The 17,895-nt window shown below is 37.5% G+C and overlaps 1 protein-coding gene, 1 long non-coding RNA gene and 1 pseudogene across 2 annotated transcripts in view; 2 read left to right on the forward strand and 1 right to left on the reverse strand.

Moving 5' to 3' along the window:
* The window catches only part of LOC116103859, a 48,404-nt gene extending 47,023 nt beyond the window's left edge, over positions 1–1,381 (reverse strand). Inside the window, exon 1 of the long non-coding RNA XR_004123599.1 lies at positions 1,342–1,381. This is a non-coding gene — a long non-coding RNA (uncharacterized LOC116103859). The remainder of the gene's footprint in view (positions 1–1,341) is intronic.
* A 501-nt stretch (positions 1,382–1,882) lies between these two features.
* On the forward strand, positions 1,883–4,708 carry LOC116096940 (annotated as a pseudogene).
* A 12,459-nt stretch (positions 4,709–17,167) lies between these two features.
* Positions 17,168–17,895, forward strand: part of LOC116096944 (olfactory receptor 10X1-like) — a 2,420-nt gene continuing 1,692 nt past the window's right edge. The window contains exon 1 of the mRNA XM_031379299.1: positions 17,168–17,893. Coding sequence (XP_031235159.1) covers positions 17,207–17,893 — 687 coding nt within the window. The 5' untranslated portion in view covers positions 17,168–17,206. The remainder of the gene's footprint in view (positions 17,894–17,895) is intronic.

Raw genomic sequence — 17,895 nt, forward strand, 5'->3', positions numbered from 1 at the left:
GTGTAAGCTCTCTTCAGTTTCTTTTTGGAGGCGCTTAGATATGAGTTTTCCCCTTCTGTTAGTTTCACCATCTCTGCTTAGTTTGTCTGCTCAAGGGCACTGGCCCAGGTCAGGAGGTACCGGTGCCACTGGTCAGGTGGAGTTGGTGCCTGGGTCCCACTGGTCCCAATTACTTCCAGTGTTGGGTCAGATGTGTCCTCCTCACCTCTGATCCTACGATCTTGGGAGTGTTAGAGCACCTGGGAGTGGATCTTCCTCTGGGTGTTGAGGGGCTGGCTGCAGAGTTTGTGCCTAAGGTCTGCTCAGGGCACTGGCCCACACTGGAAGTTAATGACAACTTTGAAAATAACAGCCATATCATGGTTGTGTTGGAGGTGACTATACATGTTTAATGAAATATGAAATTTACTTATACATTGATAATATGTTATAGAAAAATCATGAATTTCCTCTAAAGATACCAAGACTAATTTAACATCCTTTTTGCTACTGTTTTTTTTTTTTTTACTTCATTCAATGAAGTAAGTTTATCTTCTTATTTTAAATACCTAGAAATGACTTCCTTACAGAGTTGCAACATAAAGAGTCAGTGAACTTTAGGGTACTGTGTATAGTGTTCTACTGACTCTCATCTGTATAATGTTTGAATGAGAGAGATAACAGAGAGCCTTTTAAGGATCTAAAGGATAAAAGGGGTAAATGGTATAATAATGAGGAAACAAATATTGAGACTTCAACAACCTACAACATACACAGATACTAAAGAGGCTTATGTTCATCCTCTGTTACATACATTCTTCTGTAATATATACATAAAAGTATATACATAATATATATAAACTATATGTACATGTATGTAATATATGTGATACACACATATAAATATATACATATATATATATATATATACACACACACACAGAGAACAGAAACCTACTTTCTAACTTAGAAATAATCATTCACAGGTGAAAACATACAGAAACAACATAAGAAATGGAAAATGAATGAGAAAAAAGAAAAATTAGAGAATCTTGTTCATACATGACATGGAAAGGATGACTGACGCACATGTAAAAAGACAGAAGAATAAAAAAATAAATGGTAGAGTCCATGGGGCCCTATATCATCTCTGGAACCACTTATATGTTTACATTATTTTTCTTTGCCTCTTCTGACAATGACAAAACAGATTATGCTGTAAGCTAATTTAGTCTGATTTAAATCTAAGCACTGTGGAAATTCTGCTACTATACCTGTTCAAAATTCACAGTGAAGAAGTAAAACAGACATTGTCTATAGATTTTTTTTTCCTGCTCCTTAACTTGTACAGACAATACTTACTGGGGAGTCCTGCCTTCTTAAATTCTTCTGCAGTATCACCTTGAAAAACACAGAAATAATTTATCATAGTCACATTATTGAAAGGGAAAACACTGGGGAGTGGACAAATTGGAAGTTAGAGACAAAACAGTGTGATTCCAGTTACAAATATGCCATTTCCTAGATATAATTATTTCCAAAATAAGTTAATCTCAGCTGTCCTACATGGATCACAGCTGTCTTATGCTCCTCATATTTATGCACTGAGGTGAAAAATCAATAAACATTTGCAAGAATTTGGGGAAATGTAGACTCCATAAATACTACTTGTCAAATATGTTGACTTGTGAGACAGGAAACATAGCTTTGTATAATAGAAGATTGAATATATTAATTATAAAGACAGGCATCATATTGTGCGAGTCAGGGGAAGATGAGATTAAATAGATCATAGCTACTGAAGAATTGACACAGTGGTTTTGCAGCCTTTGTCTCTTTCTTAAAGATGATCTGAGCATTCAAGAAACGAGCATGAGCTCATGAATGCCTGTATTAGGTGTCAATGTCACCACATAAACTTATCATTACTAACCCTGAGAATCCTGGGGTATTTTAAAATACCTTTTGGAAATTGCATATATGCATGCAATGGAGTATAATTGTTTCTATCCTCCAGGTCTATATTCCAACTTCCCACCCATAGATCCCAAAACTCTATCCCATCTTCCTTTCTTGATGGTCCTCTAAATCTAGTTAGAATTCTCATGTTGCATAGTATTCCCACTGGAGCATGGAAAATATATTAGTGGCTAAATATTCAACAAAGAAGGAATTTTCCCTTTTCCAGAAACTACTTACTGGCAATGGATACTCAGAATGCAATCAGGGCTAGCTATCATCAGCTTTATATGTGCTGGGATTTGGACTGCCTTTATCTTGTGCAAGTGTGAGACCATGAATGTGGTCACCATACAATGTCCATAGTGCAGAAATTTAAAGCATTCTTCCCATCATTAAGTTCTTGCATTCTTTCTGCCCCCTCTTCTGTGATACATCTAGATTCTTGATGAGGGAGCAGCAAAAGTATATAAATCTCAATTAGGGTTGAGCTATTATGAGATAACTTCCCTCCTCTCAGAATATTGAAATCAAAGCAAGTTTTAAAATATTTCTTTAATAATTTAGGATCTTGATGTCTTCTTCAATAAGAAAAATGCTTCAGGTTTCTCTAACAGTTGTGGGCAATGGTACATGTGTAGTCTTAAAATTACTTATAAATCAGTCTCTGTCTTTACTTTGTAAACATTTACAGGAGATCTGTTATTCAAGACTGTCTGTATTAGACCTAACTCTGTCCTTCTATCCTTCAGCATGTTCTTTTATTTTATATTATGATTTTCATGTTTATGTGTGAGTATGAGTTTTCACATATATGTATGAGTAGACATGAGTAGATACACACACATGAAGGCCCAAAGCTGACATTTAGTGCCTTCCTCAATCCTTCTCTAGTCTGTTAACTGAGGCAGAGTCTCTGCTAAGGTGAGATATTGCCAGTTCTAAATAACGTAGGTAGACAATTGCCCCAGTGATTCCTTCTCTGCATTTTCAACGCTGGAATGCAGGCTTGCCCAGCTACTATTTTGGTGGTAGACTTTGAACTATATTCCTTGTGCTTGTTCAGCAAATGTGCTATCAACTGAGAAATGTCCTCTGGCTAAAAACTCACTCAGTATATTTCAGTGTAGAGAGTCTTATTCAAATGAAGCTTAGCTAATGTAGCTGAAGTTCTTTCAACTGAATACCAATTGGAATATTTCATCAATATTAAATTACCAGCTAACAAAATATTTTAAATAGGCCAGAATGATTCCTCTGGACATAATCAGATCATTAGTAATGAGTTCCTGAAGAAATGAATGAATGCATAATTAGGAAACTGAATCATCTACATACTTGGCTAAGTTTTGCTAAACTGAATAGAAAATTGATTGTGTGTTGTAATCTTACAATCCATTGTATTCACACCATTCATTTCATTTGAATATATTAAAGAATGAGAAAGATTGAAGATGTATTTGTTCTTTTTTTTCACATTTGAAGAACCCAGGCAATGATGATCAGCCCACACTCCTGAAGGAATTCATTCCCATAGGCTTCTCAGCTTACCTACATGTACAAACCTTCCTCTTTTTGGTCTTCTTTTGCCTACATACAATCACTCTTGCAGGCAACCTGGCCATCATGGGTTTGACTTGGGTGGACAGATCTCTCCACACTCTTATTTACTTCTTCCTCAGTGCATTATCTTTCTCTGAGACCTGCAGTACCCTATCATTCCCAAGGTGCTGGTGAATCTGGTGGACAAGGACAGTCACATTTCAGTCACAAGCTGTGGCTTGCAGATAAGTTTCTTCTTGGGCCTTGGTGGAACACATTGTATCTTTCTCACCTTGAGGGGGTATCACTGCTTCCTGGTCATCTACCGCACCCTCATATCCTCTCCTCTTTTTTTTTTTTGAAGAACATTCCAATTTAGGTTTTCTTATAGAGGTTAGAGTTGTATTAAACATGTTTTGAAGTAGTGAAAATCTGACTTTACAGTCTTAATTTGTCATTTTTATTAATTTGATAGTTTTCTTTGAAGCAAAAGATATGCATTTAACATTTTATTTTAAGAAATATAAACTAATCTAAGTGCTGCAGGGTTGAACACTGACTTACTTCACCTTTCCTCCCTGATGTTCATTAATGGTGCTAAGGAAATTTCAGATATCTTCTTCTGATGACCAATGTTGCATGCAGGCAACTTGTGGCCTCTGCTTGTGTTGGAGGCTTCTTGATCTATTTTTTATAAAGCTTGCACTAGTATTCATGGTGTCTTTCTGCATATGTAACCTCACCAGACACTTCTTGTACCATATGAAGGAAGTTGCTGTACTGCATAGACAGTAACTTCTCAGAACCCAATGTATCACAAATATCCATGTTGGATCTGGTGAGTACTATCTCAATCATCTCCTTGGCTGATGTCAGTGTCGGGTTTGTTGGGTACATTCTTGATCAGACTCTTGACTTTTGTCTTCATCCTTTCTTGTGTCCTCAAAAATCCCTCCAGCTGAGGATAAGCAAAAAGGATTTCCACCTGAGCCTGACACCTCACTGTGGTCATCATCCACTTTGGTTTTGCATCTGTTGTTTATACGAAGCCAGAAACCTCCAGGGGAGATGATAGCTCATAGCAATGTCATGTACTATGATTATCCCATTTCTCAGTCCCATCATATTCAACCTCAGAAATAAGGATATTAAAAAAAATGCTCTTAGAGAGATCATGAAAAAGACAGTTACCTTAAAAAATAATGTCGGGCTATTTCTGGTCCAATAAACTATTTAATTTCCCATAGGAGTCAATAGAGCATTTGCTCCATGACCTCTGTGGAAAGGTGAGATCCATAAGTACAAGACTGATATGTTTTTTACCTAATCTGCCCTAGACATTTCTAGGCTTGGTCTGGAAATTAACCAATTTCTCTTCTTTCAATTACCATGAGAAGAAAAAACTTCCTGATATGAAGATTCTGCCAACTTTGGGGCATCCTGTATGGCTCATAAGGAAGCATTGATCAGAAGGGAGAACGTCAGTAGAACCACTGGGCTGAGAGAGGTTTCTAGTATCGAAGGGCACAAATGTTAAATATTTCTGGAAACTTTGCAGTATACCAAGTTGGACTTATCTATTTCTAACAGGAAATACATATTGAAAAGCCAGCATGTATTTGTGAAAATGTGAGTATACACATACACATATATACAAAAGACAGTTTCTAAAATATTGACATCACACAATGGTTACTATTATTAATTCTTTTAGAATTTCCAGCTTATTACAGTGTGTTTTGATCATACCCTCCACCATTGCTATCTTTTAACAATAACATAACACTGTTGTCTCACAAGGAGTTCTACCTTTGGGGCATGAAAACTATTCAACATCTTTCATGTAAATAAACCAGATATTAATATTTATACAGCTTATGATCTGAGGAAAGTTGAACATATTTAAGGGAAATTTTTGTAGTCTCTGTGGTGACAATATTGAAAAGCAAATGTTAATAGGTAATGTGTGAAATTAAGATATTTGGCCAAGAGGCAGAAGTAGGTAAGTGGGTGGAGGAGCAGCCTCATAGAGGCAAATGGGAGAGGGATGATGGTGGATGGGATTGGGGGGTGGGGCGTCGTGAATGGGTTACAGGGAAATGGAATATCATTTGAAATGTAAATGGATAAAATGATGAATAAAGAAAATATTTGACCAAAATGCACTCCAACAATAACTTTAACAAAGTAAACTTTAACATAGGAAACAAGAGGAAAATAACGTGCAATTTTTTTAAATTCCAGCATAAAAATAGAAACATTGTGCAATTAACAAGACAGAAGAATAGTAACAGATCTTACTAAAAACTCAGACAGGAAAGTCTAGATTATTAATTAAAATTGGTCCTTAGTTTTTTTTCTTTTCTTTCTTAAACTCTCTTAGTTTAAGTGTAGCATGTTTGGGACACATCTATAGCTAAAAATCTCTCTTGTCTTTAAACTGTATTTCTTAGGTGTTTACTGCTATTAAAAGGCAACATGACCAAGGCAAGGTTCAGAGGTGGAAGCATGGCAGCACCCAGGCAAGCATGGTGCAGGAGGAGCTGAGAGTTCAATATCTTGTTCTAAAGGAAAACAGAGGATTTGTATCATCCAGCTGCCAGGAAGAAGCTCTGAAAGCCCACCCCAACAATGACACACTTCCTCCAACAAGGCCACACCTCCAAATAGTGCTACTCCCTGGGCCAAGCATATTCCAATCACCACACTGTAGAAGTTTTAAAATAGCAAGTATGTTCCTTTTCATCGGAAACAGTATTAAGATCCCTTTCGAATTAAATTTGAAAAGAAGTTCATGTCCAGATTTTATATAAAACTCTACCAAACATTCAAAGTGGAAACAGTGAGATCAATTCCAAACTCCTACAAGCATTAGTTGTCTTAATTAGGATTTTACTAAAGTCAAGAGACAACATGACGAAGGCAACTCTTATAAGGACAATATTTAATTGGGGATGGCTTACAGTTTCAGAGGTTTGATCCATTATCATCAAAGTGGGAACATAACAGCATCCAGGCAGGCATGGTGCAGGAGGAGCTGAGAGTTCTAGATCTTCATCTGAAGGCTGCTATCTGAATACTGACTTCCAGGAAGCTAGGTTGAGGGTCTTAAAGCCTATACCCATAGTGGCATAACTACTCTAACAAGGCCACACTTACTCCAACAGGGCTACACCTTCTAAAAGTGCCACTCCCTGGGTTGAGCATATACAAACCATAACACTAGTATTACTCTACCAGAAAAAAAAAACAAGTAAGAACATAACATAAAAGATGTCAGGAACTAACATAGGACACGCTAATAACAAGCAGGAATCTTCCTGAGATGGTCTGCTTTGGATTAAATAATCCATGACAGATTTGTTCCTATAGCCAAAACCTATGAGAAAAATCATTTTAGGAGAGATTCCTGCTATTAATATGCTTTTTGTTTTATTATTAAAACATAAATAACAACCACTAGGTATTAGCCCACCCTTTTGAACAGATCTCTGCATATCTACAAAGACGTACTGTCTTGTAGTGATGCTACATAGACAAATAGATGACTTCTTAATTCTTTATGGTGATCCTATAAGAACTGCTAAAATTACATCAGTATTTATTAATCTCTTTTATAATAGGACTGCTTTTAGTCCTTTCTGATACTCAAAACTGCAATGAGAACTCTGCTAGTCTCCCATGTGTCACTAGTTAATTGCTTCTAGATAGTAACCAGACATTCTATTACTCAGAGCACATCCCAAGAAGTTGCAAAACTATTAACTATGGGAACTATGATTTATTATAGGTGCTAGAATAGAAGATAAAAATATTGACTTGTTTTATGTATACAAAACTTTAATAATAACTTAGTTATGGTTTTTAAACTCTCAATGAATCTGTAAAGCTATGACAAGTGATGAATGTTTAGCTAAATAATTATTCCTAATGGACCTGCATGAAATCATTCACTGTTATAAACTTCTTATTCAATTTATGATTTTAATTTATATGTAAACTTGTGGTGAACTTTTTACTATGTGATCATGTATTCTGATAGATGTGCTGTGGACAAAGAGAGGAGAGCAAATTTTCCCTTTTCCCATTTTTCATTCATTCCATTTTCCCCTGACTTCTTAGCAGGCTTTCATAGGAAATGTTTTACAACTTAGAAATAAACATTAAAATCATCTTTCAGAGTTTCTATTTTTCTTCCTGTGACTTCAACTAGCAGGCTGAAAATTAGACAGTTAATGCTGAGATAGAACAAAGGCTATTTTATTTATTCGTTTACGTTTTAGGATGATGTGCTTAGTGCCAGAGACTGCTGTTTCTGGCCTCAGAGGAACACAGAAGGCAGGCCAGCTACAGTAGCAATGTAAATTAGACTTAGATAAGTAAATTTCTAATAATTATACACCAACCATAAATAACTCATAAGACAAAAGTTTTACCCACATATCTCGTAAGACAAAAGTCTTACCCTCCACTGTTATTCTTCCCCCTCTGCTGCCTCAAGAAGCACCCACAGAAAGAAGACCCTCAGAGGTCTGTTGGCCCCAGGCAAAAAGAACAATTCTCTCTCAGTACTTAAGTCCTTAATAAGTTCTGTAAGTCTTTTGTGTGCTCATAGAGCCCCTGAGATTCCACTTTCTGAGGGAGCATGTCTGTTAGTGTTGTCATTGTTCAGGTCTTCTTTAGGCAACCATGTTACTGAGGTACCATAGTTATATCTTCTCTTTCATTTCTAGAAGACACAATCTCACTACAGACTTTCTGGTCTTCTGACTCTTATAATCTTTCTCCTCCCACTTCAGTGAATTTCCCTAAGCTTTAGGAACAAGAGTTGGATTGTAGCTGTATCCACTGGGGCTGCCTCAGAATCATGTACACACAAACAACACAAAAGAAACTTAGCAGGTTGCATTTATATATTTCTATGTTTATATATGCATATGTAACATTTATGGTAGGGGCTTCATTTCATACCATGTATATTCTTTGATTGGTGGTTCAGTCTCTGAAAGCTCTCAGGGGTGCAGATTAGTTCACTCTGTTGTGAATTTGAAAGATAAGTGGAGATGGGACAGGAAAAGACCTAAATGTGATTACATGTAATTACAGCCATGTATGTTTTGAAAAAGAGCATAAAAATATACACAGTAGGAAAAAAAAAACAGAATCATCAATAAATAGTGTCGAGAAAACTGGACGTCCACATGTGGAATAAAGAAGTTAGACCCATGCCTATCACCCAACACAAGAGTCAACTCCAAATGAATCAAAAATATCAAAGTAGTATCGGAACATTGAAATGATAGAAGAAAAAATGGCCCATACCTACAAGGTACAGGAGTAGAAGGTAACCTGTGAATAGGACCAAATTTGCTCAGAAAAGGAGGCCAGAATACAAATGGGATCCCAAACATTCTGTATAGCAATGGAAACTATCTATTTTAGTGAAGAGAATGACCACAGAGTGGTCATCCAAAAAAGGATTAATACTCAGAATATAAAAAAGAACTCGAAACACAAAGACTTGATTAAAGGGGAGGGCTACTTACCTGAAAGAAAAAAAAATATTTCTCAAAATAAGAAATAAAAATGGCTAAGATATTTATTTAAATGGGTTTAGCTTCTTTAGCAGTCTTGGAAACTCAACTTAAAAATACTTGGCAATTTCATCTTGCTCAAGTCAGAATGACTAAGAGCAAGAAAACAGCTGACAACCAGTGCGGGTGAGGATGCGAGGCAATGTCAACACCCCATTTACTGTTTATGACACTAACCTGGAATTCAGTGTGAATTCTGAAAAAGTGAAAACTAGATCTAACGTATGACCATATTCCATGACTACTTACCCAATTCCCTAAGAACTCAACATCCTGCAACAGAGATAGTTCAGTCATGCTATGCTACTCTTCACAATAGCAGGAAATTGATACAGTCTAGATAACTTTTAACTGATAAACAGATGATTAAAATGTGTACATATACTTTTATTTACATTAGCCATCCATAGTCATTTAGTAGAGTAATACTGTTAAATTTTCATGTAACTAACAAATGTTAATGTTGAATGTTCTTTCAAGGACTTACATTCTGTAGCTGTTTTTAAAGCCCTGTCAAAAAGTTTGGTTTAAGGCAGTATCCTCATCAATGAAAGTGAAGTAAATGCTCATTAGTATTCTCAACTTTATTTAGGCTTCCTGCCAAAACAAAATTTAGCAAGCAGCAGAATTTTTTTATGGGTATGATGAATTCTCTACATCTCAAATCCCCTAGGATTTGCAGAAATGTGTTGAAGGTCACATGTTACACAAAGCCCTATTACTAATGAGAGCAAATTATAAAGTTGAGAAAAAAGTTTTCTTCTTTCTCTGATGGAAGACATTAGGGATCTCCCAGGTTCTCCTAACCAGAACCACACAAACCTCAAGAGGTGAAGAACCTCAACATTTAATAATAATCACACAATATCTCACAATCGCAGAATAAAAGCCTCTGCCCTCTATCATTTAGTGTTTGGTGAGTTATGACCCCAGCCTACTTAATCTCATATCACACAAATCTTGAGCTATGGGTAGATCAAATCTACACAAACAAGGAAAACCTTCGCTGATTCCACAAACTGAAATACAAAAGGTCTAGTCACTTTCTTATGGTCGCTAAAAAAAATCAGTAATAAAAGTAACAGTCTGAACCCTTAGACCAGTGATTTTTATGACTCCTTTCTTATTTTGAGTGAAGAGCAATACATGCTTCTACAAAACTCATGCAGAATACATCTCAGAATTTACCAGTAGCAGTGACATCCTTTGTAACCTAATGAAGCAACAAGGTAGGAAAATTTCCAAATCCTGTGACTGCTCTCTTTTGTTAATAATGAACTGTCTTCACTCACTCATCATTTCTTTTTAAAGTTTGAAGAAGTGCATGGCTCTTTTGTTTAAAAAAATGATAAACAAATAAAAATGGGCATAAGTTGATTAATTTTAGAGAGGGTTGAAAATGAACTGGGATCCAATAGCGTCATCCTAACTCTGCAGCTAGAGTAGAGGTAGAGTACGAAAGCCGAGCTGTGATAGGATGACTCATCCAGCAAAGTCCAGCACAAAAGCTATTAGCAGATAAGGAAAGGCCTGTTATGAATATATACTGGTTCTTGTTCACATTGCAGAATATTCCAATGTACTTCTTTTCTTTTCACCTATTTTTTAATCTTATTTTTTAATTTTTAAGATTTACTTTTATTTTCATTTTATTTATATGGTGTGTGTCTGTCTGTCTGTCTGTGTCTCTGTGTGTTTGTGTGTGTGTGTGTGTGTGTGTGTGTGTGTGTGTTTATGCCACTGATATGTGGCTTACCCAAGGAATTCAGACGGCATCAGATCCCCTGGAGCAATAGTTACAGGCATTTGTAAACTGTGACATGAATTATAGGAACAGGAATGGAACTGTGGATGAACAGCAAATGCTCATAAGCTCTGAGCAATCTCTCGTGCCATAGTTTAAAAAAAAAAAAAGAAGAAGACAGGATTTCACACTGTAGTGCTTTCTTCTATCCATCCTATCCTGGAATTTACTGTTGAGCCTAGGCTGTCTTTGAACTCACACAACCCTCCTGCATCACTTTCCCTAGGGCTATGACTACAGATATGTACACACTATCATGCCTATGTTTTCATCTCAAAATACTTCCAAAGTAAGGACGGCCTTACAAACAATACCCATCCCTGCTTGCATTAGAAGGAAGTTGTACATGTTGAATGAAATCTAACATTTACTTGTATATATTATAGAGAAATCACAGGGTTTGTTCTAAAGACACAGAACTTAACCAACTTCTTGTTAGTGTGTTCTATTATACTGTTGATAAATTAATTTAACACTTTTGGTTTAGGAATACACAGAATTGAATTTATTGTTGAGTTGCTATAAAGTGAAAATATAAGAATGTTGGTGTATAAGATAGATGGAATAAATGTGTAAGAAATGTCTCATCTACTGATAGAAGAAATTAGTTACTGTGTCTTGGGGAAAATGGACGGGTCCTACTACGACTCAATTTTCCTTGGGAGGAATAGGATGAAATCCCTGAATACTACAGGAAGAATGACAGTGAATTCAGTGTTAATGAGGCTTATAATAAATAATTCACAGGAAAGCCCTTGTTTCCTAAAAATCAATCGTAGTACCATATCCTTAGACAAAAGAACAGAGAAATGGGTGTTTACATAGACTAAGATAAGAAAGCAAGGTGACTAAAAAAAAAAGTGGAAAGGCAAAGCTAGGAAAATTTCAGCATGCTGCACAGGGAAGCCAAGGAATGAGGAATGATCTAAGCAGGTGGAAGAAGACAGAAGAATCAAGGAAATAGATAAATGTTTGTATACGAGGACAATAGAATGAAAGAAAGCTGTAAGGTGGAGTCCACAGGGTTGGACATTCTCTCTGGAATGGTTCATATGTTTACAGTATATTTCTATGCCTCTTCTGACAATGGCAAAACCGATGTTTCCATAAGAAGCTTAATATAGCCTGAGCTAAATCTAAGTACTATGGAAAATCTGTTATTCTACATGTTCAAACTCAAAGTAGTGAAAAAAGCAAAACAGCCCCTGTTTCTAGATTAGTCACTTTCTGATCCTTAACTTATCAGTACAACACTTATTGGGAATTCTTGTCTTCGTTTTTTGTTTCTATTGTTGTTTTCTGTTTATTTATTTAGCTTACATTCCAATATCATTTCCCCTTCTGAGTCTCCCCTCACACCTCCTACCCCCATTTCTACCTCCCCTTCTTCTCGGAGAAGAGGTAGACTCCCTTATGTATCCCCCCACTGTCACATCAAGTCACTGCAGGACTAAGTGTATCCTCTCCCACTGAAGCCAGACAAGTTGACCCAGTTAGGGGAACAGGATCTGCGAGCAGACAGGCAAGAGAGTCAGGGACAGCCCATGCTCCAGTTGCCAGGGGACCTGATGAAGACCAAGCTGAACATCTGCTACATATGCATTGGGGGTGGCGGGCTAGTCCCAGCTCAAGCTTGCTCTTTGTTTGGTGATTCAGTCTCTGGAAGCCTCCAAGGGTCCAGGTTAGTTGACTCCATTTGCCTTCCTGCGAAGTCTCTGTCCTCTTTGGGTCCCTCAATCCTCCCTTCAACTCTCCCACAAAGTTCTCTGAGCTTCATCTAATGATCGTCTGCCATCTCACAGGACACTTGTTCAACTATTTTCTTGACTTCCTAAAGTATCACCTTAATAGTCACCTTGAGGAGTGGAGGCCTAATGATCATGGTCACATTCTTGAAGGGGAACACAAAGGGGAGTTGGAAGAATGGAGAGAAGACAGTGTGATTCCAGTTACAAATATGACACTTCCTAGATAAAATTATTTTCAAAGTAAGTTATTCTCAGCTGTCCTAAATGGATCACAGCTGTCTTATGCTCCTCATATTTATGCAGTGAAGTGAAAAATGGATAAACATTTGAAAGAATTTGGGGAAATATACACTCCATAAATGCTAGTTATCAAATACGTTGACATGTGAGACAGGAAAAACAGCTCTGCCTAATAGGAAGCTGAATATATTAATTATATAGGCAAGCATCATGTTGTGGAAGTTGGGAAAATGAGATTAAGTAGATGAAGAATTACTGAAGAATTCACATGGAGACATCACAACATTTGTCTTTGAGGGATAAACTTGCATTTAAAAGTAGGCATGATATCAGTTGCCTCCTGTTTTAAGTTTACATATAGAATCTTTCTTTTTTAGTCTTGGACCTCTTGCTAACTCCTGTGAATCCTAAGAATCCTGGGACATTCTAATGTCCATCCACCTATCCCCTTAGAGTATCCAAAGGTGTGTGTGTGTGTGTGTGTGTGTGTGTGTGTGTGTGTGTGTGTGTGTGTATGTGTGTGTGTGTGTGTGTGTGTGTTTCTTTTAATGTTTTAAGAACTGAATGTCTTTCTCAAGTAGGAATGATGATTTCTCCAAAAATTTTAAGTAATTATCCAAGCTTAGACCTAAAATTTCTAGAAAGTCAAGCTTCAGCCTTTATTTAACAAATGTAACGCTACACAATATGTAGGAATGGCTACGTTAGACAATTTTTGTGGTTTTTAGTTTTATTGTTGGCTTTTGTTAACTTGACACAGATCTACAAGTGTCTGGGATGAGAGAGTCTTGACTAAAAAAAATGCCTCATAAGACTGGCCTATAAGCAAATCTGTTGGGCATTTTCTTGTTTTTAATTAGTTAATTCATTAACTCTTCCCAAATGCTGTCCTCCAAGTCTCCCCTTACACAGTCCCTCCCCTATTCCCTCTCCCCTTCTCCTCAGGAAGGATGCCTCCTCCCATATAACTATTCCCCTACTCTGGCACATCAAGTCTCTGGCACGTCCTCTATTACTGAAGCCAAACAAAGAAGCCATGGAGACTGAGTTCTACGTCTACTACTTATATGGTAGGGGTTTCATTTCATACCATGCATATTATTTGATTGGTGGTTCAGTCTCTGACAGCACTCAAGGGTGCAGGTTAGTTCACTCTGTTGTCTTGTTGTTTAGTTCCCATCTCTGGACCTTCATTCCTTCCCCAAACTCTTCCATAAAAGTCTTTGACCTCCATCCAATGTAGAGCTGTGGGTATCTATTTCTGTTTCAGTCAAATGCTCAGTAGAGGCTCTCAGGGGACACTTATGCTAGGCTCCTATCTGCAAGCATAACAGAGTTTCCTTAATAGTGTCAGGGATTGGTGCTTGCACATCAAATGCGATTCAAATTGGGCTGGTTATTGGTTGGCCATTTCCTTAGTCACTGCTCCATCTTTGTTTCTGCATTTCTATTAGACAGAACAAATTTTAGGTTGAAAGTTTAGTGAGTGGTTTGATATGCCTCATCCCTCTTCTGAGGGTCCTGCCAAGCTATAAGACGCGGCCTTTTCAGGTTCTATGTCATCAATGTTGGGCATTTTGGCTAAGGTCACCTGCATTGATTCTTGAGAGCCTCACTCATGCCAGGTCTCTGGGATTTCCCAGATACTCCCCCAAACTCAAACCACAACAGCTCCAGATTGCCATTCATTCACCTGGCCCTATGGACCTGTCTCCTCTCTCTCACCAAACTTGATCCTGCAGGTTCCTTCCACTCACATATCCCTCTCCTAAGAATGAAACTAACAGATGTTAAAAACCAAATTGATTTAATAGATATCTATAGAACCTTTAATGCAAAACAAACATTTTATTGCTTCTCTGTTTAGTTTTGATTTCAGTGATCTGTGCATTGGTGAGAGTGAGGTATTAATGTGTGGTGATCAATGTTTTAATTGAGCTTTAGTAAAATTTCATGAATGTGGGTATCTTTGTATTTGGGGCATAGGTGTGTAGGATTGAGATAACATTTTGGTGGGTCAACAACTCAAGAGAGATCACTCATACATAGCATTAAAGTTTTTAATTGATAGTCAATATTTGTAAGACCAGAATGAATGAAATTTCTGGTGATATAATAAGTCACAATTAACTCCTTCAATGAGTATTTTGTTCCCCCTTTTAAGAAGGAACAAAGTATCTACACTTTGGTCTTCCTTCTTCTTCAGTTTCTTGTGATTTTTGGATTGTACTTTGTGTATTCCAATCTTCTGGGCTAATATCCACTTATCAGAGAGTGCATACCATGTGTGCTCTTTTGTGACTTGGTTACCTCATTCATTATGATATTCTCCAGATCCATCCATTTCCCTAAGAATTTCATAAATTCATTGTTTTTAATAGCTGAGTAGTACTCCATTGATTAGATGTACATTTTCTGTATCCATTCCTCTGTTGAGGGACATCTGGGTTGTTTCCAGTTTCTGGCAATTATAAATAAGGCTGCAATGAACATGGTGGAACATGTGTCCTTATTACATGTTGGAGCATCTTCTGGGTATATGCCCAGGAGTGGTATAGCTGGGACCTCCAGTAAAACTATGTCCAAATCCGGAGGAACCGCCAAACTGATTTCCAGAGTGGTTGTACCTGCTTGCAATCCCACCAGCAATGAAGGAGTGTTCCTCTTTCTCCACAATCTCTCCAGCATCTGCTGTCAGCTGAGTGTTTTATCCTAGCCAATCTGACTGGTGTGAGGTGGAATCTCAGGGTTGTTTTGATTTGCATTTCCCTGATGACTAAGGATGCTGAACATTTCTTCAGGTGCTTCTCAGCCATTCAGTATTCCTTAGTTGAGAATTCTTTGTTTAGCTCTGTACCCTACTTTTTAATAGAGTTATTTGGTTCTGTAGAGTCTAATTTCTTGAGTTCTTTGCATATATTGGATATTAGCCCTCTACCAGATATAGGATTGGTAAAGATCTTTTCATAATTTGTTGGTTGTCGTTTTGTCCTACTGACAGTAGGAGCAGAGACTGAAGGAAGAACAATCCAGAGACTGCTCCACCTGGGAATCCTTCCCATATACTTTTTGTTTTGTTTTTGTTTTGTTTTGTTTTGTTTTGTTGTTGTTGTTTTTCAAGACAGGGTTTCTCTGTGTAGCAGTAGCTGTCCTGGAACTCACTCTACAGACAATGCTGGTCTCAAACTCAGAAATCTGCCTGCCTCTGCCTCCCAAGTGCTGGGATTAAAAGGGTGCACCACCACTGCCTGGTCAGCTCTCATATTCAATCATCAAATCCAGACACTATTGTGGATGCCAGCAAGTGCTTGCTGGCTGACAAGAGCCTGATATAGCTATCTCCTGTGAGGCTCTGACAGTACCCGACTAATATAGAAGTAGAGGCTCACAACCATCTATTGGACTGAGTACAGGGTCCCCAATGAAGGAGCTAGAGAAAGAACTCAAGGAGCTGAAGGGTTTGCAGCCCCTTAGGACGAACAACAATATGAACTAACTAGTACCCTCAGAGCTCCCAGGGAATAAACCACCAACCAAAGAGTACACATGGTGGGACTAATGGCTCCAGCAGCATACTTATAGTAGAGGATGGCCAAGTTGGTCATCAATGGGAGGAGAAGCTCTTGGCCCTATGAAGGTTCTATGCCCCAATGTAGGGGAATGCCAGAGCCAGAAAGTAGGAGAGGGTAGGGTGGCGAGTAAGGGAAGCGGGGAAGGAACAGGGGTTTGTTTTTGTTTTTGTTTTTTATTTTATTTTATTTTTTCTCTTTTTTCAGAGGGGAAACTGGAAAACGATATATTGTATAAGATGTAAATAAAGAAAATATCTAATAAAAAAGAATATAAAATTCATTTTCCATTTATAGCGAGCAGCAATTTTAATCTATAAGAAGTTCTATTTTAAAAGAGACAGATGATTATAAATTATTTGTTTAGACATAAATACCTCTCTATTTTTATCAAAATACTAAGACTCTGGCCAATAGGAATTTGATTGTGATAAGACACACAGCATTCAACATTGAAATAATGTAATATTTTCATTGACTTTGTTTTATGATTTGTAAAGAAAATATTTTTATCATTTTCAATTCTCTAATAAATATCAAATATTAAATTTTAAAAGTCATAATTAAGATATTATTGAGTAAATAAATGCATAACTAGGGAATCACATCTTCTACATACATGGCTGAGTTTTGCCAAACTGCATGGAAAATTGATTACTTGTTGTAATCTCATGACCTGTTGTATTCATGTAATGCATTTGATTTGAATATATGAAAGAATAAGAAGTATTGAACATTTATGTGTACTTTTACATTACAGGAACCCAAGCAATGATGGTCAACAAAACAATCCTGAAGGAATTCATTCTTGTAGGCTTCTCTGTTTACCCACATGTACAGACTTGTCTCTTTGTGGTCTTCCTTTGCCTGTATATGGTCACTCTTGCAGGCAACCTGACTATCATGAGTTTGACTTGGGTGGATAGATCTCTCCACACTCCTATGTACTTCTTCCTCGGTGCACTCTCCTTCTCTGAGACCTGCTATACCCTGACTATCATCCCCAAGATGCTGCTGGATCTGTTAGACAAGGACAGCCACATTTCAGTCACAGGCTGTGGCTTGCAGATGTGTTTCTTCCTGGGCCTTGGTGGAACACATTGTATCCTTCTCACAGTGATGGGGTATGACCGATTTCTGGCCATCTGCAACCCCCTCAGATATCCTCTTCTAATGACCAATGTTGCATGTGGACAACTTGTCGCCTCTGCCTGGATTGGAGGTTTCTTCATTTCTCTAATTGAGACATCACTGATATTCAGGGTGTCTTTCTGCATACCTAACCTCATCAGACACTTCTTTTGCCATATGAGGGCAGTTCTGAGGCTGTCCTGCACAGACAGTAACTTCACAGAATTCATTGTAACACTCATGTCAGTGTCCGGTTTGCTGGGTACATTCTTGCTCATCCTCCTGACTTATGTGTTCATCCTTTCTTCTGTTCTCAAGATTCCCTCAGC

This window comes from Mastomys coucha, unplaced genomic scaffold, assembly GCF_008632895.1.
Source record: "Mastomys coucha isolate ucsf_1 unplaced genomic scaffold, UCSF_Mcou_1 pScaffold1, whole genome shotgun sequence".
Taxonomy (NCBI): Eukaryota; Metazoa; Chordata; class Mammalia; order Rodentia; family Muridae; genus Mastomys; species Mastomys coucha.